Source organism: Marmota flaviventris, chromosome 6 (genome assembly GCF_047511675.1).
Source record: "Marmota flaviventris isolate mMarFla1 chromosome 6, mMarFla1.hap1, whole genome shotgun sequence".
NCBI classification, from domain to species: Eukaryota; Metazoa; Chordata; class Mammalia; order Rodentia; family Sciuridae; genus Marmota; species Marmota flaviventris.
In genome coordinates this window covers 18,293,912-18,321,174 of record NC_092503.1, presented here as the reverse complement: position 1 = coordinate 18,321,174, position 27,263 = coordinate 18,293,912, and the positions used below count along the sequence as shown (strand labels likewise).

Sequence of the window (27,263 nt, the reverse complement as noted above, 5' to 3'; positions counted from 1 at the left end):
CACCGGGATTACAGGCATGTGCCACCATGCCCAGCTATTTTTTAAAATTCTGAGACAGGGTCTTGCTGAATTGCTGAGGCTGGCCTTGAATTCATCATCCTCCTACTTCAGCCTCTGAAGTTGCTGGGATCACAGGAGTGTACACTCTGTATGGTGGAATGAAGGCAATGTAGCTGTGGCCCCATAATCAGGTCAGGCCTTGGGTTGGAGGGGCTTGGTATTCTGCTACAAGCCAGCAGAACTCAGACCCCATGTCAAATCCCAGACCAATCCACGGAGTCCAGGGTAGATCCAGGGCTCCTAAAACATGATACAAAAAATTTGGGGAGCCTCTTTAAGGCAATAGAATGAAAAGTTTAGGTAAAAGACTGGAAATCCCAGGTGAGTGGCCCTGTGGCTTCAACTTCCTGGTAGACCAGATTGGACCAAACTGAACATTTAAGAAACCACATAGGCTTGCAGCTCAAGAATGTGAAGGTAGATACTAAGATCTACAAGAATATCAGTGGTGGCAGAAGTCAGCAAACGGAGGGTCACCACCACTAGTTGGCTAGGATGAGGAGCCTTCTGCTAAAGGAACAGAACCATAGGCTTTCTGTCTGACTCTTTCTTCTGTTATTTTACGAAATTGACTCAGGCACTTGTAGGGGCCCAGTGGGTCTGAAATGTGCAGGACAGACCAACTGCTACAGATCCAAGGGTGAGCCGATGTTGCAATCTTGAGCCTGAAGGTAGTCTGGAAGCAGAATTCTTTTCTTCTTGAAAACATCAGTCTTTTCCGTTTTGATTGGATGAGGCCTACCCGCATTTTGCAGGATAATCTACTTGACTCAAAATGTTCCGCTTTAAATGCTAGTCACATGTTAAAAAAAGATGTTAAAGAGACATCAAGATGGGTATTTAATATAAAAACTGGTACCACTCCCAAGCCAGGTTGACACATAAAATTAACCATCCTGGTCTATAGGAGGGCTTGTGAGGGCAGGCGACCCCTGCCACAGCCTGGAGGTAGCCCGAGGCAGCGAGAATGGAGGAAAAAGGCAGCAAGTGAAATATGGGGTTCAGCTCTCTGCAGTGCTCTTAGCTGGTTCAGTGGGGCCTCTGGAAGGTAAATCCTTTTATCCTTCCATCCTGAGTGAGTTTTCTGCCATGTAAAATAAGACATTTGTAGAGACATGCCACATCAGAAGTGACAGGACTGGGGTTTACATTGATTTTTTTTTTTTTCCTTATGGAACCCTGTTGGAGGAAATCTGAAGCCCCCCCCCCCCCGCCCCCAACAGTTAACAGTTGCTTATCTAAATCAATGTGAGGCACAGAACAGGAACCAGCTCCCTTGAGCAGGCTGCACATCTCTGGAACGTGGTATGAAAATCACTGGCGTCCATCTCCCCCCACTCCCCCACCATGTTTTCTTTTCTCTTTTCTTAACTAACTACTTCCCTTTTCTTAACTAACTACTTAACTCTTGAACTAGTGTCTGTCCCATGATCGTGGAATAATAGAATCAAGAATCAAAGCCATTCCTTCTTAGCTGCAGAATTCTTCCTGTTGAAAGGCCTGTAGTCTTGCCCTTGCTTGCACTGATTTGCTAAAACACCCCCCACACACACACACCTTCTGATATCTGCTAACATTTTTACAATTTATAATAAGAGTTTCATGGCATACAGGACTCCACTTGTAAAGAAAAATTCTAATGATGGTGAGGTCAGTACCATAGATCTTAGCTGAAATTATATGGAAGTGAGAAAATTTTTAACTTTTAACAAATTTACTATTAAGGGTCTTCATATTGGTGTTTGTGTGTTTGAGCTGATCATACCCAATTATAACTGGGTATAATTGACAGAACTTGCAATATTTAGGCATAAATAACTTAAGAACACCTAATTCTGAAATTATGCAAGTATTGGTTATTTAGAATTATGGACAGTTTCTTTCAGCACTGAGAGAGGTCTCTACTGATGAACTTAAGGTTGATAAGACAAATTTATAAAATATTAAATGCTCAAGTAAAGAGACACTTAAGGCAGCCAAGATGAGAAATCAGGCTGATTATTAAAGGGACTGAGAGTTGTGAGTAGGGAGAATGAATTTCTCAGGAGGAGCTGGCCTGGGAATTAGAACATAAAGGGTGGACTCGGAGCCAGGTCTGGATCTGAGTGGGAAGGAGCAGGCGGGGGCGGGGGGGGGGGGGTGGGATTCAGGAGATGGAAGGGTGTCAGCAGATGTGTAGCCTGGGAAAGAAATGCTCAAGGGAGCAAGGTCCTCTTCTCTCAAAGGCAATTGGAAAGGTATGTTTAAAATTAAGATACTCAAAAGAGATTAAGGCCCCTTAAGATGCTGGCACATGGTGAATAGGAAATTACCACATATAAAATTTTATAAAAGACTCCCTGTGGAGGTACAGTGTTATTATAAGACAACTTGGTTAGCAGGGCTATCACCTCCATTATGGACAACAGCCACATTGATAATAGATAGAAAATTTGGATTTTCATAAGATGCTTTGTGTTGCTTCATGAGTTGTATGTTATAAACAGTATTTTATGTATATTCATGCCAGTTCAAGTATTTATGGAATGGTCATCTGACTCTAAAAGATGTACAGGTTTAATATATATAATCCAAAAAAAATAAAATGCTCCAAAATCTGGAACTTTTGAGCATCAACATCATACCACAAATGGAAAATTCCACACCATGAAACTACATACTACATAACCAGTTACTGCATACAGTTATTAAAAATATTGTGTAAAATTACCTTCCTGCTATGTGTATAAAATATATATGAACTATAGACAAAACTTGTGTTATGTTTAGACTTAGGTCTTATTCCCAAGATATTTCAGTATGTTCAAATATTCCAGAATCTGAAAAAAATCATCTGAAATGCTTTTGGGCCAAAGGTTTTTGGGTAAGGGGTACTCATCCTAAAATATCAGATTTTCCTGCCTACCTAGCAATTCTGCTCAAGAGTAACATTTTAAAAACTTCATATGTATAGCCCAACAACTGACCCATAGTTATAATAAATGTTTATAAGAAGCATATTCAAGATTTTAAAGTGGGAATTATTAAATTATTAGCCTTTAAGCTTACAAATTTATATCCAGAGACTGGCATTCCATAAGAATGGCTTGCTGGCCCATCCTATCTTCAGTTCTTTTCTTTTCTTTCTGTCTTTTTTTTTTTTTACCAGGAATTGAACCCAGGGCATTTAATCACTGGGCCACATCCCTGGCCCTTTTTATTTTGCATTTTGAGACAGGGTTTTGCTGAGTTGCTTAGGGCCTCACTAAATTGTTGAGGCTGGCTTTGAACTCGCGATCCTCCTGCCTCAGCCTCCCCAGCCCCTGGGCTTGCAGGTATGTTCATTTCTTAAGTGCACAAAAGTAACAGTGTAGCTCTAGTGTCCTTGATCTTATTTATTTATTTATTTTCAAATTTAGTGACTTACTTTGTCATTTTTGTTAAGGAGGTTAATGCTAATGTTGCAAGATCTTGTAGTTGCCTCTGGTGAGGGTGAGTTTGGTAGTGACACTGCCATTGGCACATGACTTTATATCCTTTTGGAAATAGTAAATTCCATTTGGTTTTTCCATTCTATTTTTGTTATTGTTTACTTGATAAATGTAAAATCCTGAGTGAATAAGAAAAAAAAAATCCAAGGAATTTTGCTCCAGAATCAACTCTTCAAATTTTACAGTATAAAATGTTCTTATTGCTCTAGACAGAGCAAAAGCTTTCAAAGTTAATTCTGCATAGCTGAAATTCTCTGGCACAAAATAATTCTGAATACTAGTAGAAAATTTATGGATTTCAATTAGAGTTTGTAGTGTATCATAATTCCAGTTTTATATTCCATGCAGTTCAGTGTTTTGGATTTTTAATGGGGCCAGTGCAGTAATAATAAAAGTGATTCAAAATGCACCCAGTAATTACAGAGATTTGCTGTTGCCTTTGCATTAAAAATGATGATGATTTATGCTCAGAGAAATTGCGGTCTGTGACTCTATTTAGGGTATTCTTGCTATTAGGCTGCTTATTAGTTATGGTCAGTGATTTAAAGCTTAAGAGCTACATTAGAGGGCTGTAAAATTATTTATTTCTTAATAGATAATAGTAAATTTGAAACAGACGTTAGGTTAATTATAATCTTGTACATTAAAGAATATGTATTAGCCCTTTGTCTCTTCTTAGGTCTTTTGAAATCCATTTCAAGTACATGGAAATACAGGTGATTGGACTAGACATCTGGTGTATTTACTTCTGCCTCCTGGTTTATAAATAGTTAACACCTTTTCTGAGTGTTCTCAAAACAGTTTTAACTTCTCATTGTGAATCCTTCTCCATGCTAAGCACATGCTAGTCTTCACTATAACTTGTCGTTGTTCCAGATTGACATTCCATGAATTAGGCTGAAAAGATCTGAGGGTCAGGGCCTTCTCCTGATCTGGGGTGGAGGCCGTGGGGGATGGGAATGCGAAGGCTAAGTATACTTTAATTTGGCATTGCTGGAGGAAGTTTGTCATTATTCCCATCGTTAATAATTATGTATAAATTTATGTGTGTATATATACATGTACACACACTTGTAAAAATTAGGTTTTATATGCTTCTTATTATAACTCTATAAGAAATCATCCAGTGTAAACATCAAGATGCATCGGAATAAAAATTCCTTATAATATTTATTTTGATATTCAAATTCCTATTTAATGTTTAGGTGTTATATTAAATCAAGAGAAAAGTTATAGAGAAAGAGACTGTCTAGGAAGCTGTTAAATCAAATGAGAATATATGTATTTATCATAAGTTAGGCTATGCTTTTAAAAGGAGATATCAGCTCCTTTTCCCACACCCAACTCAAAACCTTAGCATCACAAATACTCTTTTGTGGGTTTGTGGAGACTTTTTTTTTGCCTCAGTGACCTTCATCTTGTGGCCTAGCCTCTCAATACTGACTTCTTTGGGGACAGTGGCATAGGATGATTTTAGAGTGAGGCTTAGAAGAGACTTCTGTTGTTTCTGCTTACAACTCATCGATCAGAACTCCATCAGAGGAGGGCCTCGGCCTATGGTTAAGGAAACCTGGGAATGAAAGCCTTTTGGTGTGTTGAAGAAAAGGGAAACAAAATAGTAGTCTGTGAATATCACACGTTTTCTCTGCTGCAATATGTGAATGCTTCTGTGCTCAGCATGTACTATTGTGAATTTACAGCTAGGAAAATCATTAATATATGACATCTTTTAAGTAGTTTCACCATCTCCCTGCTACCTTCTGCCCCACATACTAATAAACGGAAAGAAAATCCGTTGGTTGCATCCAGATTCCTATCTCTCATGGCTTGGTACATGGTCATTTATCACAGTCGGCCTCTATCTTCCTTTAGAGCTGCTGGTTGCCTGGCCTAAATGCAACCCTGCCCACTGGGCAGATGATAGTCCCCATTAGTCTGTCCCACGTTGGGCCAGCCTTTCCATCACTGACCTCTCCTTCCTTGGTCCCCAGGGAATTCCCTCCCTTTCATGAAAATTAATGGTGCACATTCAGAAGATGCGAAAGAGTCATTATTTAACTGTTTAACAGAATACTGCAGATGATAAATCCAGTTACATATTGTATTAGTTTTCTATTGCTGCTTAATAAATGACTACAAACTTAGTAGCTAAAAATAACTCCCATTTATTATCTCATAGTTCTGTAGGTCAGAATTCTGAGCAAGTTCCAAGCTTGGTTAGTTGGGTTCTCTGCTCAGTGTCTTACTGAGCCAAATGCAAAGTATCAGCCAGTCTGGGCTCCTCTCTGGAGATTAGGAGGGAAAACCTGATTCCAGACTCATTAAGGTTTTTGGAACAGTCTAGTTTCTTGCAACAGCAAAGTGAGGTTCCCATTTCTTTTGTTGGCTGTTACCGTGGGTCTGGGTCTAAAGACGGCCTCCTTCCTCTTCACCTGGCTCCTTCCATGTTTGACCAGTAGTAGTGGACTGTAGAGTTGTATCATCTTTGAGTTTTGCATGTCTCTGACTTCCTGTTTTCCAATCAGAGAAGCACAGTGCTTGAAAGGGCACATTGTACTAGGCTAGCCAACCTGAACTATTTTCCTTTTGTCACATACTGTCACCTTCTCATGGGAGTGTGACATCTCATGCATTTACAGATTTTATCCACACTCAGAAGGGAGGGCAAGAATCACTGGGCTTTTCTTAGAATTTTGTCTACTATGTGTTTCTTGCCCAGGAAAAATTAGGAATTTTTTGTTTAGTAGAACTGGCATTTTTGCTCAAACACAGTTTTGTCAAGTAAGAAATTCTTCTAAAATAAGAATTCAATGTGAGTATGGCTGGAATTGGTGGGAAAAGAGAATTTTCTTTCAAAAGCTTCTTGATGTCCAGAAAATGTTAAAAAAGAAAGTTCACTTAGGTCACGGGCATATAAAATAGTTCACTTGCTTGGTTTTAAAATTAAGAACAATATTTATAAAATTTAATTTATTAAGTACACTTAAAAAAGAGTAATAGTCAATAAAAGTAGAGAGATGTCATGGGAACTGGGATGTCCATTGAGATCTTAATAGGATAACAATAGCCCTAAGTGGGTCATCTTGCTAATATTTTTATAAAAAAACACTTTGTAAACCATACAGGGAGACACATTCCTGTAGTTCCAGTTACTCAGGAGGCTGAGGCAGGAGGATTGCTTGACCCCAGGAGTTTGAGATCAGCCAGGGCAACATAGCAAGACCTTTCCCAAAAACAAAACAAAAATTTATGATTTTACATAAGTGGTTTAATAATTTTCTTAAGTGTTACTTCTCCAGAGAGATCATCCTTTGAAGACTGGCAGCCCTGTCTCTGCCTCTCACTGTCTTACTATTTTTAGACAGGATTTGAAATTATCTTGTGTGTTTACATGTGTCATTGTCTATTCTCCGCATCCCCACTTGAATACAGAATGATGACTGTAATGTTTTGTATCACTTTGACCCTGGAATACAAATACAGGAAACCGAGTCCCGGCTCCAGTTCTGTCATTAACTCGTTTAGAGGTCGCTTCATTTGTGAGTTCTGAGAACTGATGTCAGCTAAGTGTCTGTGAAACAAAGAAATTCACAATATAGGAACGAGATGATTTCTAGTGCTTTGGCCTCAGATGGTCCCAATGCCTTGTTTTGTTTTCTCCTTGGACAAAGGTCTACTGGAAATGATGTCCTTTCTTTGATTGGCACTTAATATTTCTAAATATTGAGTGGCCATGTGTATAAAGAAAAGAAGGCCCTATGAAGGAGTTTGCACAGGGTTCCTTAGAGTGAATTATTCCTCCGGCCTTTGACTTTCTGCCCATGGAATTGAGGTCCAGTGTATTATATTAGCTCTTAATTACCTGTCCTATATCCCCCCATAGAAATATTGTTGGAAGTATTGTGTGTCCCAGTCTTGAACTATGACACGCTTTGGGCAACAAAAGGTGAGTAGAAGTGATGTGAATCTCTTCTAAGCAGAAACTTTACAAAACTCTGCATAGTTCAAAAATTTTAAATCTTTTTCTCTTTGTTATAATGACTGACAGTGTTTATAATAGAAATTCTTCTGTCAGCTTTGGATCTGGGGTGAAGAAAATGGCAAAGAACTATAGCCGATCCGTAGTAGATTTGTAGCATGACCGAGAAATAAACCCTTGTCTTTAAGCCGTTAAAATTCTGGATCATTTGTTACTGCAGCATTAATTGGCCCATCCTGACTGATACACATGGCCTGATACTTATTTGCACCACTGAGATCATCTTGGCCTCAAGTCTTATTTTAGCTAATATTAAGCAAACAATTTGACATGGGCTTCAACAAGCACAGAACACAGGTGCAGTCTGACAGTTCACTGATTTAGGTACAGGCTTCCTGCTTTATGTCCAGAGACAATAGGAAGTCCAAGGAAATTCAAATCTTGGACAAGGCAACATGGACAAGTGGGAAATGGAAGCTGAGTCATAAATGTTTCCCTGCTCATTTTCTTCCTTGCACAGTTCTGAATGATACTTCCTAAGGCTCTTGGGGGAAAGTACTGTGTAATTTAGCAAAACATCCCCAGTGGTCAACCCCATCATACATCCTGTGTTGGTTTTCCCTTCCCTTCCTTGTACTCTCTGGAATTTTGGCTCCAAATAAATTGCCTGCTCATGAGCCTGTGTCTCAGATTCTGTTTGCTGGAAGAACCTGACTCATTACCACTTAGACCCTCTTTTAATTGGACTAATCAAAACATTACCCCCATCCAGAGTGAAATATTTAATTTCACAAGTAAAGGCTAATACTGTATACTTACAATAACTCACACAATATAAACATTTTGCTCTTAACACTGGAAGTTATTGTTAGGTTTTCTGGTCCAAAAATAAGTCCTCTCCCTGTCCCCACCACACAGATTGATCCCCTTTCATTAGATACTTCTCAGTCCATCCTGATGATGGTGGTGTACAGGTATTAGATGGGAGGAATCCATGTTTTTGAGATTCAGCCGATTGTCGAATAGCACATTGGTAGGCAAATCTTTAAATTTTATGACATGGTTGAGGCTTTGGCACAATAGTCATCCTTCACACCCACACCTTGTTGCCCACCAGCTCCGAGTGCCCTGTACAACAGTTGTCGGGTACCAGGGGAAATGCTGCCCTGCCCAGGCACTGAGTTGACCCCGTTTCCATAGTGCCTTGGCTCTTGCCCCTCCTGGACTCCTTGCCACTCTGTTCCCTAAGAATCCTAAAGTCCTAGCATGATAGAACCAGAGGATATTTTAAAATCATTTGGCCAGCCTCTTTATTTCATAGATCAGAAAATAAATCCATAGAGGTTAAGGAAAGTGATCTGTTTTGTGGGGTGGGGAGAAAAATTGAGGGGGATATAATTTGGACTGTTGAGAAGATACTGTTCTTTTTTGACATAATTAAATTCTTGATTGTGATGCTCTTAAATGAACCATGAAATTCTAAGCACTTACAATGCAAGTGTGATTTTTAACTAAGGCTCTTTCCACCCCATCTGAATGTTAAGGTGGCAGATGCATAACTAATCTTAGCTGAATCTATATTAAGAAATCAGCAAGGTGTCTTTATTTAAATTGCATGATCTGTGAATATAATGTAGTGTTAAATAGCATGATTTTGCACGTTACATCCCAAAATAAAAACAACTTCTTCTTTAATGTGAAAGGTTATTTTATATTTAGGCTCAAAGGGAAAGAAAAGTTCACAGAAGGAAAAAATGGAAGAATTTGTTTCTAAATGTGATTTGAGCAGGTGTGTGTGTGTGTGTGTGTGTGTGTGTGTGTGTATGTATCTCTGATGGACCAAAGTCAATGCTTGGAATTGTGTCCTATGACATACACAGGAAGCTCCTATCAATAAGAGGGAGGGCATAACCTTCTTTATCAATAGAAGGGAGGGTAATACATTTTCGGGGTGGGGGGAACTGATCCCATTGAACCTCTGTGTTTTTACTCAGGTGTGTTTCCATGGATCTGTATGAGTCCCAGGAAGTTTGTGTCCTTTCTATTTTGTTTTGGGAACCATGGCTCCTGCAGAAACTCCATGAGTTTAATCTCTGTTCTCTATTTAACATTTTTGCTACAATGGGTCAGATTCCTGAAGGGGTGAACAATGAAATATTTTAAGGCCTTTGGAAGATTGTGTGGAGAGGAAATCCAGTTATTCTGAGTTAAGATGTAAAAAATGTTGGCCTTTAGCTTCTTGAAATGCTGCTGTCAACTTTTGCCTCTTGCATGCTGACCAGGGCAAACATGTAGGACCACTCGTGCTGATTCTGAAATTTGGATTCTGGAGTTTGACTCTTGCTTGGTTAACCATTTTTTAAAATTTTAATGTGTTTGAACTTCTTTAAGAATCCAATTCTAGCTTCTGATGATTCCATTTCCCCGTGAAAATACTCCCTGTGCCAGGAACACAGACGCTTGAGGAATAAATACAAGAGTCCCAGAACCTATTTGGGTATCAACTGTTGTCAGTGATGCTCCATAAATAATATGCTTTATATAAATATATGTGAAGTTGTTTCTAAATTTCTCGGTCTCTTTTAAAGCAGTGATTTTTTTCAATGTAAGAAAAATATAATAGTGAGGTTATGCTGTGTGAGTGTTTCTGCTTATATGCATACACACAGTCATGTGCAGTGTGGGGAGAGACTGTTTTTAAAACAATTAAAGAGGTCTTGATGCTTCAACAAGCTGAGAACTACTACCACAGTACTTATGTTCTATAGGGCATGCTTCACAAAGCTAAATGAAAAAATTTTTAAAGTTAATGGCTAAACGGTGCTTAAAGCACACGCATTATTCATGATTTATTTTAATAACATTTGTGGATGACTAACTTAATAATGCCACTGAACATCCATTATGTTTTTGTTCTGAAGATGTGCCTAAGTATCTATGTCTCCTCAGGGATGGGTTTATATCACTCAGTGATTGAGCTGAGATGTATAAATTCCACATCTTTGTATAAGGCAGGCACTAGAAAAACATCCAGATAGACAAGCCAGATACTGTTCAAAGCAGACTTAAGATTTTAAGATTTTAGCTAATTTAATTGTCAGCAGCCCCCTGTGATGGAGGTATTAGTCTTGTTCCTATTTTATAGGGGAAATTAAAGGAGAGAGTGGTTAGGTCCACTGGGCCCAAGGAACCCTATCTGGGAAGTGGCAGGGTTGGGGTTTGAATCTAGAGAGCAGATCCCTTACCCTGGGCTGCTTCCCCCAGGAATTTCCCATTAGTCCTGGCTGGACCAGATGAGATGACAGCCAGGGGTGGCTAGGGGCTGACTGGTTTGGTTTGAGGTAATAAAAGCCATGTGTCCTTCATTCCTCATGTTCCCTACTGTCTCCCCCAAAACTACCCCCCATACCCACCCTGTGCCCACTCTGAATACAACGCATTAGGTGACCTGGGACTGACTGAGGGGCCAGATCTTCTCCGGGGAACTGCTACTTCCTAGGAGCAAGAGTGAGTGGTTAGGGTCTCCAGTGTGTGAAGCAGCTCAGTCCTACTCACATCTTTTGCTGCTTCGGGTAAGCTCTTACACTTCCTCAGAGTTCATTCGGACAAGGCTGGCCTCTGAGGGTTGTTTAGATGACTCTCTATGGCTGTCCTTTAAAACCCTTAGGTGGTGGTCCATCATAGCTTGCTGTTTTTGTTAGATGTCATAGTGTCACTTTTCACCTTTGCCAAAGTCAGACACAAGGTAGGGCAATAGAAAACAGCTCGAGCTCCCTGGATAGGCCCTCACTCTGGAAGCCACTAAACATGCAAATATGCCTTTTTGCAGAATTGCGAAAGAGGATTATGACAGTTGTCTTGCTTCCCTGCCCATTCCAATTTGGCAGGTGAGGTCAAGGCCCAGTGGAGGCCATGCTTCAGTGTGTAGGGGCTGAGACTGGATGCCAGGAGACAGGCAGCCGGTTATTTTCATGTGGCAGACTGGCAGTTCTCAGAATTGTCTGCATTGCTTTGAAAGGGACTGGCAAGCAAGTATCTCTGTCAAGCAGGTTTTTCTGAACCCACCAACCATCTCTGCAAATCCTCTCACGAGACATGAGTGAAAGGTCACCTCACCTTCCTGGCAGGAAGGTACCAATTTTTTGGAACCAAGCCAGATGGGAGGCCAGGATAGCAAATGTGGACTGATTGCTAGAAAGGAGGTATCATGTGAGAGGGCAAATTTGTATTCCAGACTGATAGACTGGTCTAAGACTTGCTTGATGCTGATTATGTGACATCTTCCCTGTTTCTTGGGTCCAGAGATGAAATCAAGCAGTGGTTCTTAAAGCATGGTCCAAAGACCCCTGTGGGTTATATAACCCTTTCAGGGGTCTGTGAGGTATAATTTCACAGTAGTACCAGGATGTTACTCATTTTTTTTTTCATGGTGTAGATGTTTGCACTGTTAGAAGAAAATCAAGGATGGCTGCAGATGCTGGCACATTTGTACCTGTCTGTATTAGTATGTTTTATATTCTTCACTCTCATGTTTGTCAACCCCCCAAAAAAACTATTGATGAAGCAATAGAAATTAATAAATTGATTAAATCTCAGCCTTTTTGCACATTTAAAAAAAATTCTGTGTGACAAAATGGAACTACTAATGAAGCACTTCTTCAGAGGGAAGTGTATATGACCCTTGTCACCTGGCCAGCCACTTATGCCATTGTGCAGGATGCCAGCTGAGCATCTTGCTTTGTCATACAACACCATGTGTACTTGAGAGGACATCTGCAGGGCAAACTGTGGTCATCTAGACTTGGGTATTTGCAGATTTCTTAATAATAAGTGAATCTAACCATTCAAGGAAAACAATTGACAATATTTGTTAATAATAAGCTGGATGGTTGAGGGAGAATTGGGAACTTAAAAAACGCCTATCTGTCACAGTGAGATTGACAGATTTCTAGGACTTGGAGATTTTTTTTTTTTTTAACAAGACAGTTGGCAATATTATGTTTTTTTTAATGGCATAATTATTATTTGTCAACCTTTGGAAGATCTGCTTAACATAGGAACCCAATATTTTCCACATGAGCAATGCTTGATGTTATATAAAGTCATGTAATGAAAAGTACATTAAAAGTAGAAAATAGACCAGTGATTTTAATGGAGTAGCAGAGCACAAAAGGTTCATTGATACAGTTTCAGATTTCACATTGCAACTGATCTTTTAGAAACTGCCTGTTGCCATTTTAGAATGGTATCAAAAAGAATATCTATAATTATCTAAAAATACTTTTCAACTATTCCTCCCTTTTCCAGTGACACATCTGTTTGAGGCTGGATTTTCTTCATGTACTTCAACTGAAACACATGTTCTCTCTCACACATTGAATGTAGGAGATGAAAGTATTTTCAGTTTATCAGGCCAGACATAAAGAGATAGACCAAAATGTAAAACAATGCCACTCTTCTTAATTTTGGTGAGAAATATAGTTATTTGTGTTAACATATAGTGCATTTATGGGTGTTACTTTTTAAGGAATTAAATATTTTAAATATTTATCAGCTTTAATTCAAAATACAATAAATACCGATAATTATAACTCAAATAAACAAAATCACTTTGGAATCCTTAATTTTTTAAAAAGATGCAGACATCATCCCAAACTGAAATGTTTAAAAACTGCAAATGTAGAATATTGTAGTATTTTCATACTGGAAGTTTTTGAGCTGTCAAGAGAATTCAAAAAGGATTTCCAAATTAGGAATCATGACTGTTTCATTATGTATTATTAGATATATGAATGATGGTTATTTAAATATTTCCCTTTAACATGAAAAAGTCTTAGAGCTCAAATATACTTATATCACACATTAAACTCTCATTCTTAAAAACTGATATCAAAACAGAAAACTACTGAAAATTATATTCAACTTTAATTCATCAGAGATAAATTTTGGCTACAACTACAGTGTGTCATTTGTAGAAAAATGTTTGGAAATAGCCACTGGAAACTTCTTTCTTATCTTGCAATTTAAAGGAAATTACAGTATTCAAGTAAATAATAAACTGGTAGACACTTTTAGCAAAAGAAAAAAAAATAGTTCTGTATGTTAACTATTTGCTATTTTTGGTGCTGTAGCAGCTAGCTGCATCTCAGTATGCATTTTAATATACATTGTTCCACATATATATTATATATGTGTATGTAGTACATATTTTAATTTATTTTTATAAATTGAAATTATGTTTTCCCTTACATAATTAAGAGGTTTATATCACTAATTAAATAAGAAAAAGTCAATTTTTTCTTTATACATTATGAATGAGATTAAACATATCATCTAAATAAACATTTTGCACATTTTATATTCTGAATAAAAATAAAATACCTTTTGCCTATATTTACATTTGTGTTCATTTTCAGGAACAATGAAGCAATTAAATATATTCCTAAGAGCATTTGAGAAATTATGTATTTTGGTGAAGGGGCTCTGTATTAGTGTCCTAGGGCTGCTGTAACAAAGTACCACAAACCAGGTGGTTTGTAACAATCAATTGTTTCTCTCATAGTTCTCAGGGCTGGAACCAAGACATCAGCAGGGCTGTTCTTTCTTCTGTGTTAAATAAGGCCTTTGTCTCTTCCAGATTCTGGCCATTCATGACAATTGTTGACTTGTAATCGAATCTCTTCTCCTATCTTCGTGTGGCTTTCTTCCTTGTGTGCTCTCCTCATGAGGACATCAGTGGGCTGGGGATGTAGCTCTTGATAAGCATGCACAAAACTCTAGGTTCAATCCCTATTACCAAAAAACCAAACCATAACAAAACAAAAATTACCAAGCCCCTCAAGAGGACACTAGTGATTGGATTTAGTGGCCATCTTAAATCCAGGATGATTTCATCCAGAGATTTTTTTTTTTAACTAATTATATCTGTTTCCAAAAGCCCTATTTCCAACTAAGGTTACATTCTGAGGTTCTAGATGAAAGTGAATTTGGAGGGACATTGTTCAACTAATACAGATACCCGACTGAAAATGACTGTAGTGTATAGAAGTAATTTGATGAGGTTGGGTTTATTGTTGGACAGAAATCCTTTGCTCCTGGTTAGCAACTTGACCTTGGCAGATTATCTACACTTTAAATCTTTAGCTTCATGTATAAAGTTTGGTCCCAGATCACCATTGAGTTATCCTGGGTTGCCTAGAGGAGATTATGTATAAACACACCTTCTTTGCACAGTGCTTGCTACAGAGGTCATTCATCCAGTAATTAGTAATAGTAATTTTCAATTGTTGCTAGGGCAGGAGATAATAATAATCGTAGTATGTATCATCAGCATACTGTTAGTGGCAGTTATATTGGAGATAATCAGAATAATAGCAGACTAATACTAGTGTTGATTTCAAAGACCATTAGTACTTGATAATGGATGATTTTACTGCGAGTACGTGGGTGAGACAGGCAGGAGAGGAGAACCTCCTTGAGCAGCCTGGGTGGAGACAGACGTCATCAGAAGAGTTCAACTACAGAGCCATCGAACGTGTTCAGCTCCTGTTCAACACACTCATGTTCAAATCGCTCTAGCGCTTATGTGTTCCTGTGTTCTGGGCATTTATAGGCCTGTATCTTGGTTGCATTTTGGGTGGTACCAGAGACTTTTAAGCCTAATGCAGAGAAAGACTCTAAGGCCCACTGAACCTGCCTTCCTGCAGCAGCCAAGTCTTTGGGAGGTGATTTTAGACAACCCCACTTCCTACTCAGAGCTCTGCTCTTGCCCACTCCAGCATCCATTCTGCAGACAGCACCAGCTTCATCATTAGTCCCCACTCCCTCCGTCCTTCACCTCCAATGTGTTGGCATCTTTACCCATCTAGTCTTCTTTACCTTGATATTTATTTATGTATTTGTTATTTTGGTTACCAGGGATTGAACTCAGGGGCACTAGACCACTGAGCCACATCCCCTGCCCTATTTTGTATTTAATTTAGAGACAGGGTTTTACTGAGTTACTTAGGGCCTCCCTTTCAGCTAAGGCTGGCTTTGAACTCACCATCCTCCTGCCTCAGCCTCCAGAGCCTCTGGGATTACACGTATGTGCCACTGCACCCAGTCTTTCCCTCTATTTTTGATGAGGAATTACTTCAATCCCCTCTCAGACTCTTAATGAGTACTCTTTTTTTTTTTTTAAAATTTCACTTATTTTCTTTTTTTTATTGGTTGTTCAAAACATTACAAAACTCTTGACATATCATATTTCATACATTAGATTCAAGTGGGTTATGAACTCCCATTTTTACCCCAAATACAGATTGCAGAATCACATCGGTTACACATCCACATTTTTACATAATGCCATATTAGTGTCTGTTGTATTCTGCTACCTTTCCTATCCTCTACTATCCCCCCCTCCCCTCCCCTCCCATCTTCTCTCTCTACCCCATCTACTGTAATTCATTTCTCTCCTTGTTTTTTTCCCATTCCCCTCATAACCTCTTATATGTAATTTTGTATAACAATGAGGGTCTCCTTCCATTTCCATGCAATTTCCCTTTTCTCTCCCTTTCCCTCCCACCTCATGTCTTAGTTTAATGTTAATCTTTTCCTCCTGCTCTTCCTCCCTGCTCTGTTCTTAGTTGCAGGGAGGACATTGCTGGTGGGACTGCAAATTGGTGCGGCCAATTTGGAAAGCAGTATGGAGATTCCTGGGAAAGCTGGGAATGGAACCACCATTTGACCCAGCTATTGCCCTTCTCAGACCTTAAAAGAGCGTACTACAGGGATACTGCCACATAGATGTTCATAGGAGCACAATTCACAATAGCTAGACTGTGGAACCAACCCAGATGCCCTTCAATAGATGAATGGATAAAAAAAAATGTGGCATTTATACACAATGGAGTATTACGCAGCACTAAAAAATGACAAAATCATGGAATTTGCAGGGAAATGGATGGCACTAGAGCAGATTATGCTAAGTGAAGCTAGCCAATCCCTAAAAAACAAATGCCAAATGTCTTCTTTGATATAATGAGAGCAATTAATGAGTACTCTTAACATAAGTAATGATTATGCCCCTGATTACCACCACCACCCTTTTGCCATTAGTCTCTCCATAGAAACTTTCCTCACTGTCTGTGTGTCCCCAGGCTCCCTCCCTGTTCTTAAAATCAATTGGCATTTCACCTCCTTAGCCAGACTACTAAACTTCATGAAAAAGTAATGACTTAGTCCTGGCTTCTTGTGACCAGAGGTTAATTTTTATAAAATTATTGAACATACAATACAAAATTCCCAGACAATAAGTTCCTGATCATTCCCTCTGCTGGGGGAGATGAGCTGTGATGTTACCTCCAGCTGTGGGGAGGTCCTGGACAGAAGGGAGCACCTGTAGCCACTGGCAGACCTTGGTTCTTGTTCCTTGTGTGGGAAGTTCGCTGATTCAGAATATTCTGTGATAAGTGCAGCAAAGTGCTTTTAAAAGAGTTGCGAATTTACATAGCTATTCAGTTGGAAAAATTATAAAGTCAGTTAATGCCCTGAGGACAGCATAAACAAAGATGTTTTTGTTTTTTAACCTCTGAATAAGTTCCTGAGAGTTTTCTGAATAACAAATGAGTAGGAAAATTTCCAGCCAGCCTCTCTAGTGTAGTTGGTTGAAAAGCTGCAGATAAGTCCTTAGTGAATATTAGATCTGTGTGGGTCCAGAGGAGACTGTGAGAGGCAGTTTCTTATAACCCACTTAATTTGTCCCAGAAACTGGAATGCCAAATCAGCACCTACCAACCTGTCAAGCACACACCATGCATGAAAACAGATCAGATGGTTAAATAGAGCAGTTTGTAATGGGACAACATTTGGGTATTTGTTTTTAAAGTCTCACACACACACACACACACACACACACACACACGAAGAAGAAGAAGAAGAAGAAGAAGAAGAAGAAGAAATCTATGTAGCTTATTTCAGAATAGCTCAAATGTTTTTCTAGTCTATAGACTGAGGAACTCTATCCTGTAGGACTTCTCTAGTATAAAAAAGTGTAAAATATGGATTTTGCCCTTGGAGAGGTTAATAGTTAAAATGAGGCTATATTTAAATCCCCCCTCTAAGTAAATTCTCACCTTTCTTAGCCCCATAAATAAAGCCAGTGTGACATGGCTGAATATTGGAAATCTTTTAATCTATCATGAGGTTTAAAAAATATCCTATGTTTTATCACCAGTACCACTAACAGTTAAACTTTATATCCCTTCAGTCAACTAGAAGAGAAGACAGTTGTTTGTATCGTCCTTAACTGTGTTTTGCCCCCCAAACTCTTTGGAAATTGCACAGGCTATTAATTTTACACACCAGTTATTTTTTTTTATTTAAGAAACCAAATATGGAGAATTTGTGTATTGACTTTGCATCTACAGTTGAACTATGTATGCACTATACAGTAACATCACAATAGAGAGACATTTCTCAGTGGGTTTAGCCTGCATGCAACTCTGATTGCCTTTAATTAGGGGAAAATCAAAAGCTCAGAGAATAACAGATTTGAAGTCAGTTAAAATCAGAGTAATCAACTTAGAAAAAAAATCATCTCATAAATCTTAATTTTTAACCATAGGGTAATAGTTTAAGTATTGAATAACTTTTTCTGTCCCTTCATATTTCTCAAATTAGAGTACTAACATTGATAGAGTTGGCATGGGAGATCTGCCAAATCTCTGGGAAATGAGAGGCTCCTCCCAGCTTCATAAAAGCCTAGGGGAAGAAAAAACTGAGAAAGCCACAGTTCTGCCTGAGAATTATATTTGGATGGTCCTAATACAAGGGCTCTCTGATTGAGCATGGTCTCACAGTCAGGTACGGGGAGGAAACCAACTAGCCTTTTGGCTTTACTAGGAACAAGGAGATGATAATTTGGCACACCGCAGACAAACTGCTGGCAGTTTAATTTTTTTTCTCCCCAACCAGGCTTGTCTTTAAAAATAGGAAAATATTGGGGCATGGTGGCACATGCCGGTAAACCAGGTGACTCAGGAGATGGAGACAGGTGGATTGCCACCTTAGAGGTCAGCCTAGGCAACTTAGTAAGACCTGTCTCAAAATTAAAAAAAATAACAAGGGCTGGAGATGCAGCTTAGTAGTAAAGCACCTCTGGATTCAATCTCCAGTACTAAAAATATTTTTTTAACTTAAAAAAAAAGGAAAACAGGCAGGCATAATAGCGTGCACCTATTGTTCCAGCTATTGGAGAGCCCCACCAAGACAGGAGGAGCTCTTAAGCCCAGGGATTCAAGATCAGCCTGGGAAGCATATTGAGACCTATGTCTTAAAAAAAGAAAAAAGAAAAATGGGAAAACTTCAGGAGTATTATGAACCAAAAATAAAACATGGAATTTATTCTTCCCATGATTGGCTTTCATGAACTTTGAGAACTTAGAGGTGATTGCTTTCAGGATTTTTAAGCCTGTCTCATATAGAACTAAGGAAGAGGACAAACACATGTGAACAGACATCGTTTTCCTTGGAGTGAAGACAGCCCTGGTTTTCATGATAGGACTATCCCAGAACAGTTGGGAGAAAAATGAAATACATGGAGTGCATGTTTGCCTGTATTAGCTTCAAGATGGTCAGAATTTTAAAAAATCTGCTGATTTCTATTCCACTAGAAAAATGGGATCCATTAGGACCAGGCTCTGGGATGTCACAGTGTGTATCAGCCACCAGAGTATGATGAGTATTCGTGACATGGGAATTACTAATGTTTCCTATGATCATGAAGCAACGTGTGCAGTTAATTACTGTTGTCTGTGGCTGCTCTCACATCTTGAAACTCTCCATGACCCAACTGCAGAAATCCTGTTTGTCTGCTTCCCACCACCTCCTCCAAAGAATGAAAAGTAGCAAATTGCAAGGCTGGGCTTGTTGGATGAATGTGATTTGTTTTTGTGGAACCAGAGGTTGTGGAGGCTGTTGGCTTGTCATTAGATTTGTGAAATGACTTCATGGTCAGCGTCTCCAGATGAGTTGCATGTGGAGGTGTGGATGTGTGCTAGATGAAAACCTGTCCGAATGTACTTCCTCTCTCTCTGTGTGTGTCCTGGATCATACAGTAGGTGAGGCCATCTTCCTGCTTTCATGCATGGGGCCAGGGTCCTGTGGCCCTTGCCTGTCCTAGCCCAAGTCTTCTTGTAACTCTGTGGCCTAAGGCTTCTTCTTTTTCTTTCTTTTTTTTTTTTTTTTTTTTTTGTTGTTGTTTTGGTATTTTCCCCTGATACAAATAGCTAATTATCTAATACTCTATAATAAATATAATTTTCACCACTAATGTGTTCTCATTTCTTCACTTCCTAGAGCATTAAAAAGCAAACATCTTTCTTCTTTATAATATACTTCTTTGTATTAAAGTGTATTTAGAGGACCTCCCTCACTACCTCACTCCCCCCTCCAGAACACACCAACAACTTGGCTAATCAAGATAGATTAGCATTAACTTTTTCATAGATCATGATAGGAAGTGATATCAATATAGGAATTGTCATGGATATTGTTTTTTGAGGGTGACTATTTGAATATATTAGTTATTAGATATTTTTTTAGTTGCAGCCAAAATAAACAAACAACAAAAGGCCTGAGAATAACTTGATTCTCTGGAGAAAGAAACACCCTTCCTGGATAGAAATACTTTCTATCATTTAGATGTGATTGCCTGGTGGTGTCACCCAAACTAATTAATAATGACATATTAGTTAACATGTTGCCATCAGCAGGTGGCTATTGGAACAGGGGTGAAAACAGCATGTGCTAAAACAAATTGTACCTTAGAGAAAATGTGCAGTTGTTCTTTAAAAGTCTTCATGATGGCCGGGCACAGTGGTGCATGCCTATTAACCCAGCAGCTTGAGAAGCTGAGGTAGGAGGATCACAAGTTTGAGGCCAGCCTTGGCAACTTAGTCAGACCTTCTAAGCAACTTAGCAAAACCCTGTTCCAAAATAAAATAAGTAAATCAAAAGATCTGAGGATATAGCTCAGTGGTAACACAACCCTGGATTCAATCCCCAGTATTACAAAAAGTCTTCAGGATATTTGCAATATGATTTTAAAATTTTTTTAAGTTGTAAATGGACACAATAACTCCATTTATTTATTTATTTTTATGTGGTCCTAAGGGTCAAACCAAGGGTCTCAAACCTGCGAGGCAAGTGCTCTGCCACTGAGCTACAGCCCCAGTTCTGCAGTATGATTTTTTTAAAAAATATTTTTTAGTTGTAGATGGACACTTATACCTTTTTTTTTCCTTAATGTGGTGCCAAGACTCTAACCCAGTGCCTCACATGTTCTAGGCAAGTGCTCTACCACTGAGCTACATCCCCAGCCCACATATGATTTATATTTACTTATTTTTGACATTGGTTAAGCCTCAAAAGATAAAAAAAATTGTTGTGATATTGGAGAGATAGAGACTTGGAGGGAAAAAGAAAAAAAAAATGATTCCACGTTTTCCAATTTAAAAAAGTTTTACTGAAGCAGCAGCCTCAAAATCCTGGGAAAAACTCGGGCATCCTTTTTCTCTCTTTGTATTCTCCTTTTCTTCCTGTTCTTTGTCCACCATGGATCTGTCAAGGGATTCTCAGCACATGGTGTGGCTATGACAGATGGGCAGTAAATAATCTGCTGCTGTCTTTCAGTTTCAGGGGATCATTGTGACAGTGAAGGGGTTAAAACTGTCAACACCTATCAGAGCTTGCAGATAATTAGTGTAATATAAACCCGAGAACCTTGATGCTGATGACCACACAGCAAATGAATTCTACTAGTTTCCTGCTTTGTCAGAAATCCTTATTAATTTCTTTCTGACTTGTGTTACAGCTATGCTTTTTAAATGCCTGTGTGAAAAAATTATTGTTTATGCATATAAATGATAATGATTAAAGATGATTGTGAATCTTCCTTATCATAGAAGATGCATTTTGAATTAGCACTTGCAGATACAAGTTGAATAGATAAGTACCCTTTGGCACTTGAACATGAGATGGGTAGCCTTTACACTCAGGGAGAGTGTTGACTGTTGACTTTATTATTAAGGATGCAATGTGTAGTATTGAGTGATGTAGGGATGCAAACAATTACAAAGTACACTTTAATCATACATTCTTTTTTTATATAAAAGCAAAAGAAGTAGACTTTTAAAAATTAAACAGATTTGGGCTGGAGTTGTGGCTTAGAGGTGGAGTACTCACCTAGAGCATGCAAGGCCCTGGGTTCAATCCTCAGGACCATATAAAAATAAATAAATAAAACAAAGGTGTATAAAAAAAAACAGATTTGAAAAGAATAAAATCCATTCTTCATTTATTATCTTGAAAGAAAAACTTACTACATAAAAAATCAGAGATTCTCAAAGCTTTTTTTTTTTTTTCCCAAAAGTCCACCTGGTAACCCAAGAGGAACAAATATGGCTTAAAAGCAGGAGCAGGAATCCCTGATGGACTAGGGGAAGAATGGGTAAAGGAGAACTTCAATAACCCAGATGTGTTCAAATCCGCAGGTCCCAATGGCTGGCATCCTAGAGTACTTAATGAATTGGCCGAAGTCGTCACAGAACCGCTAGATATCATTTTTGAGAACTCGTGGAGGACTGATGAGGTGCCTGAAGACTGGAAAAGGGCATATTTAGGATCTTCTTTCAAAAAGGGAAATGGATGGTGACCCTGGATATACTCATCAGCTTAACTTTTTGCTTGGAAAAATTCTGGAATAATCAACTTAGGAAACTGGGTAACTGACTTTTAAGAGCCAGAAATAAGGTAGTGAAATATCACAGATAATTTACTGAGTTCATTTTTTAAAAGGACACACCAGCATGAGACACAGTCTTATGCACACACTGGGGTCTTCCCCTCCATTCTGTCAATTCTTCATAAAAATAGATGATGTTAGTTAAGGCATTTGGGTAAAAATTATTTTAAGTGTAATACAAAAAGTAGGTTTCTAATCATAATCTTTAATTATATCACTTCTAACTTTAATCTTAAACAATAGGCTTAATTTGATATGTTAACATACACATTCTTTCACTTCTTTTAGGACCCTCTTTTCATTAAGTTGTGATATTTCATAATTCTATATAGAATAGATTGGTGAAGGAATTCTTATTTTAAGGTGCTTTATAGTTATTTAATAAGTACAGACATAAAGCAAGTGAATTAAGGAACATAACCAAGGGAAGACAATTTCTTCTGACTTCTCCTTTTAAATCTGTTCTGGCTGAGGTTAGATATTCAGATTAAAAAGAGTGTCATGCTCTGACATATATCGAGCAAGTGCCAATTGTTTTGCTTCGGGGGCCTCTGAATTGCAGTGTCTTGGCCCACCTCCCTCCATGGGCCTGTGGGTCTGGGGACAGAGAGAAGGCAGTGGGCACGAACAGCCCTGAAGGAGAAGAGGTTGAGGATCAGGGAGGAAATTAAGGTGAAGCTGGAGTTTTTATGATTCCTATTGTTTTTTTTTTTTCCTTTGGGTGTTGGTAGTTTTATTTTCTACTTAGAAAATGCAAGCTTGTTGATGGGACCAAAACTTATTCAAAAGGAGGCTGTGGAAGAAGATAGAGTAGTGGCTGGGAACTGTCAAGATCCCCTAAGCAGTATCGTGTTCTTGCACTGTGTGGAAGTATACAAGAGAGATAAGTTTACATCAACACAGGACAAGAATAGGAAACTCTCGGAGGAAAAGAGATTTAATGTTCATCTCCTGGAGCATACTGATCCCCAGGAAAAGATAGATAATTAAGAAGGGATTAGGTCTCCAAGGACACTCCTAACACAATACTATTTTTTTTAAAAAAATATAAGGTCTAAATAGTTCAGCTACTTTTAGAGATTAATTTAGACACTAAGTAAAGTATGTCTCACTCTTAAATACAAATAAAAGGAAATTCTAAAAGTGTGTGTAGGTTGCCCTTTAAACTACACCTAGCTGTGGTTTTATAAGGATTATATACCAGTCAGCCTTTCATCAATTTTTGAAGTAGAGTCTTTAAAATTTTCAAGCTGGGTTTAATTAAGGGGTGGGGAGTCTATATTGATTATTGATATAATTTATTGTGATAGTAAATGGCTTCCTGTTTCAGACCTCATTTCCAGGTGCAGCATCTGTGGCAGATTTATTTCACAGATGTACATTTGCATGTAGCTCTTGGGCTGTGGCTGCACAGGACTTGATTTCTGAAACGTCTATTATTTTCACTATGGGCATTATGATGCAGTCCACTACAACCCCCCAAATCAAAAAAGACTCTTGGTCATTTCAAGTTTGATTTTTTTATTTGAGTAGTGACTGACTTCACTTATTTTGCCAAAGTTAAATCCTTTCTCTGAGTCTGCTGTTGAAATTTGAAAATATTTAATACTCTACCTAAATTAAGAGTCACAGTTTAGAACCATGAAATAGCCAAGAGATTTTAAAGACTTCTTAGTTAAAGCTATAGGAAGAAAATTTTTAAATAATAAGAGAAGTATTGAGGGAAGCCTTCTTTGCATTAAATAATATGAGGTCTAATATAAGAGAAAGGAATTATTCTTACCATGAATGGTATCTGGAGATAATTATTCTTAAGATGAGTTCTTCAGGTTTTTTATTCAGTTTATTTAAATACTAACGATAATTTTGAGTTTTGAATGTAAATGAAATAGCAATTCACTAAGGGGAAAATATATTATCAAGACTAAAGAGCAATCTTGATTTATATTTCCTATAACACCAAGAGAGATTTAAGTACAGACTGTTTTTATCACATTGAGGAATTTGGAGGATTGTAACACATTGCTTTTTGGTTCATCTTAAAATTTGAGGGGTATGAAAGATTTTATTCACATAAAAGATTTCTTGGCATAGGGACACATACATTTAAGGGCTCTTTCCTCACCAGAGGGAGAGCTGAGCCAACAATCTTGGGAAAACTGGATGTGTAGCAACAAAAGTTGTTTCTCCATTCAGAGAACTCAGGCATTTTCTCAGTCCAGAGAAATCTCCTGCATATTACTGCTGTGACGTGAACACAGGAGGCATTGAGTTTTCACTTTGGAGTTACTCAGATCTCAGTTCAGATTCTAGAGTTTTCCTAATAGTGTTTTCCCCATGATGAACCTATTAAGAGCATAAGCTGTAGTGTAGCTTGGGAAAGGATCTTAAGTGGTGAGGACATTACTAAAGCTTCTTTTTCCTTGTTCATAAAATGGGAGAAATAAGTATAGTGCCTCCTACAGTTCTTAAGAGGCTCAAGACCTCTGTGGCTTATACCCACTTGTAGTTCTTGGTCCAGGATTGGCATGAAATAGGTGCTGACTCCTGTCTCCCTTTCCTTCCTGACTTTCTGTAATTTCCTCTTCTGTGGAACAGATTACTTTAAAACTGAGTAGAGAACTCAAGTGTAAATTGACATGCCCATCTGCCGCTGTAGCCCACAGCATAAAGACCTCCTTTGCTTTCTTTTTTGGAGACATGAAAAAAGGCTACCGTGTTTGCTCATGGTAGGGGTTCAGTAAATGTTTAGTGATTGAATGAAAAGAATATGATATTTAAAAAACAATCCTCAGATTCACAAAGACCAGCATTTTCAATTCTGGGGAAATAATCACATAGACACATGAAGGGTTTTCCTTACCTCTATGTTTCTTGTAGCATCTTAAGGTTTAAAAATTTGGAGTGTAAATGAATGAGTGGCAGATGTGCAGCTTCCGGTTTCCTCTGATTTTATGACTGGGGTTTATAAAGGAGGAGTGCAAATAGGCATCGCCCCCGTAGCTTCTTCTGGGATGCATCCAGCCAAGAGATAAGGCTGATAATGGTGGATCAGCAAACTCTTCTCTATGGGAAGAGAAACCAGCTCAACCAGGGACTGGGAAGTACCTGTCTGAGGACTGAGATCGGCGTGTCTGAATTTTTCTGTTACTAGGCTGAGTGCTGTAAATGGATCCCTTGTATAAGAGGTTGAAGAAGAACAAAAAGAGATTTAAGATAATAAAGTTCTTAGACAAAATGTTTGACTTAAATAATCTCTTACATGTAATAATGAGGTATCAAAATATGTCCAGGGAGCTGGAATATTTCAATATTTCAAAGTAAATAAGTGATAAATAATAGAATATTTTACCCAGGGACATGTGAGAAATGAGTGGGAACCTAATCCTAAATGACCAATTCTCAATTCCAACCAAGTGCCAGGTATCAGAAAATTCTTAAATAAGATTAACTGATGATAACTTAGAAAAAAACTGCATAGGTTCACACATAGATGCTTTACTAAATAAAAAAATTATTCAGAGCAAATCAAATTAAGCTTTTTATTTAGAATTTTCTAATTTTATTCTGATCTTTCCCAATTACATATCCCCACATCAGACATTTTACACTATTCAATTCTTTGATTTAAAACTCCTTTGCAGCTTTACCTTATTAATCTCTAATGAAATAAAATCAAATAACTTTCTAGTCCATGATTAGAAATATTTCGATATCACTCTTTGGGATGTTTCCATAGAAGGCAAATGGGGCAAAGATGTAGTTTAGAAAAATGAACAGCACAACTTTCTTTTTTTACTTATTGAATGAAAGTAAAACCGGAAAGTGATATTTAAATAGTTTAAATTCTTGAGATGCTTTATTTTTTATTGTTTTTGTTAAAAGATACCTTTTTAGAGGAAAACAAGTAGTTAAATTCTCCATATTGAGAACTGGTGGTTGGTTTTTGTTTTACAGTTTTGCCCCCAGAATTTTCTTCCACTGTACCAAAAGGAAATAAGGCAACTTTTAAACATTAATATGGGAAATGTCTACTATAGATTATATTCAGTATCCTGCCCGTTTTTTAGATGAATTTTTCCTTATTATTCTACAAATGAAATGCTGTGTGGACGATCTCAAGGACAAAGTGGTATATTGAGGGAGACAAATGTCAGACGTTTTACTGTTTATCACAGTTGTGGCCCTGTTTCCTAAGCTTAAGAATATTCTGAGATGCAGTTTGGGTTACTAAAGCCATTATTCATTGAAGAGTTGTGGCTATACAGAAGTATCTGCGGGGCCGGAACAATCAACATGTGTATATCTAAGTAGCCAAGCACAGATTTGTTCTAATTGAAAGCTACCATTTGGTTTTGTAAACACACTAATTTTTTCCCCTTTTCAGTTACATCTTTTTTAAGGGCTATATGTGAAGACTCCATGAGAAGCCTAATTGGAACGTCGTTATGAACCATGTAATGTAACCCGCACAGCTCTGTCATTTGCAAACATATGTCTACTTTTCAATAAATGTTATGGCTGCACAGCAGTTCTGCCTTGGCCTCTTTTGTGATCATTCTGCATTTTGATGAATGTGATCGTTTTTGCATTGTTTAAATTGACAATGTATAAATGTTCATGGTATTACAGTATTATGGTCAGCATGGGAAATCAGAGCTCTAACTGGAAAGAAAGGAAAATGCAAGTCTCTGCACACTGCATGCAGAATTCAGATAACACCATCATACATATAGGGATGCTTTTGTCCTGTTGTGTGTGCTTCCTGTGGCCTTCTCTTGTGTGATTTTCTGCTGTCAGTGGCTCAGGCAGTGGGAGGTGGAGTAGTGGGGTATATCGAGTTGTAGGAGGGAGCTTGTGTGTGATCATGTGATTCTGCTATGGCTTCTGCAGCACAGATTCTGCATCAGCTGAACAGAGAAGCAGTATCTCAGCAGTGGTTAAAACCAGTCTTGGATTCAGATCCCAA

At 38.2% G+C, this 27,263-nt stretch overlaps 1 protein-coding gene across 1 annotated transcript in view; it reads left to right on the top strand.

The window, feature by feature from the left end:
* The window catches only part of Samd5 (sterile alpha motif domain containing 5), a 53,606-nt gene extending 26,829 nt beyond the window's left edge, over nucleotides 1-26,777 (top strand). Inside the window, exon 2 of the mRNA XM_027939380.2 lies at nucleotides 22,044-26,777. Within this exon, the coding sequence (XP_027795181.1) occupies nucleotides 22,044-22,106 (63 nt within the window). The 3' untranslated portion in view covers nucleotides 22,107-26,777. The remainder of the gene's footprint in view (nucleotides 1-22,043) is intronic.
* The last annotated feature ends 486 nt before the right edge of the window (nucleotides 26,778-27,263 follow it).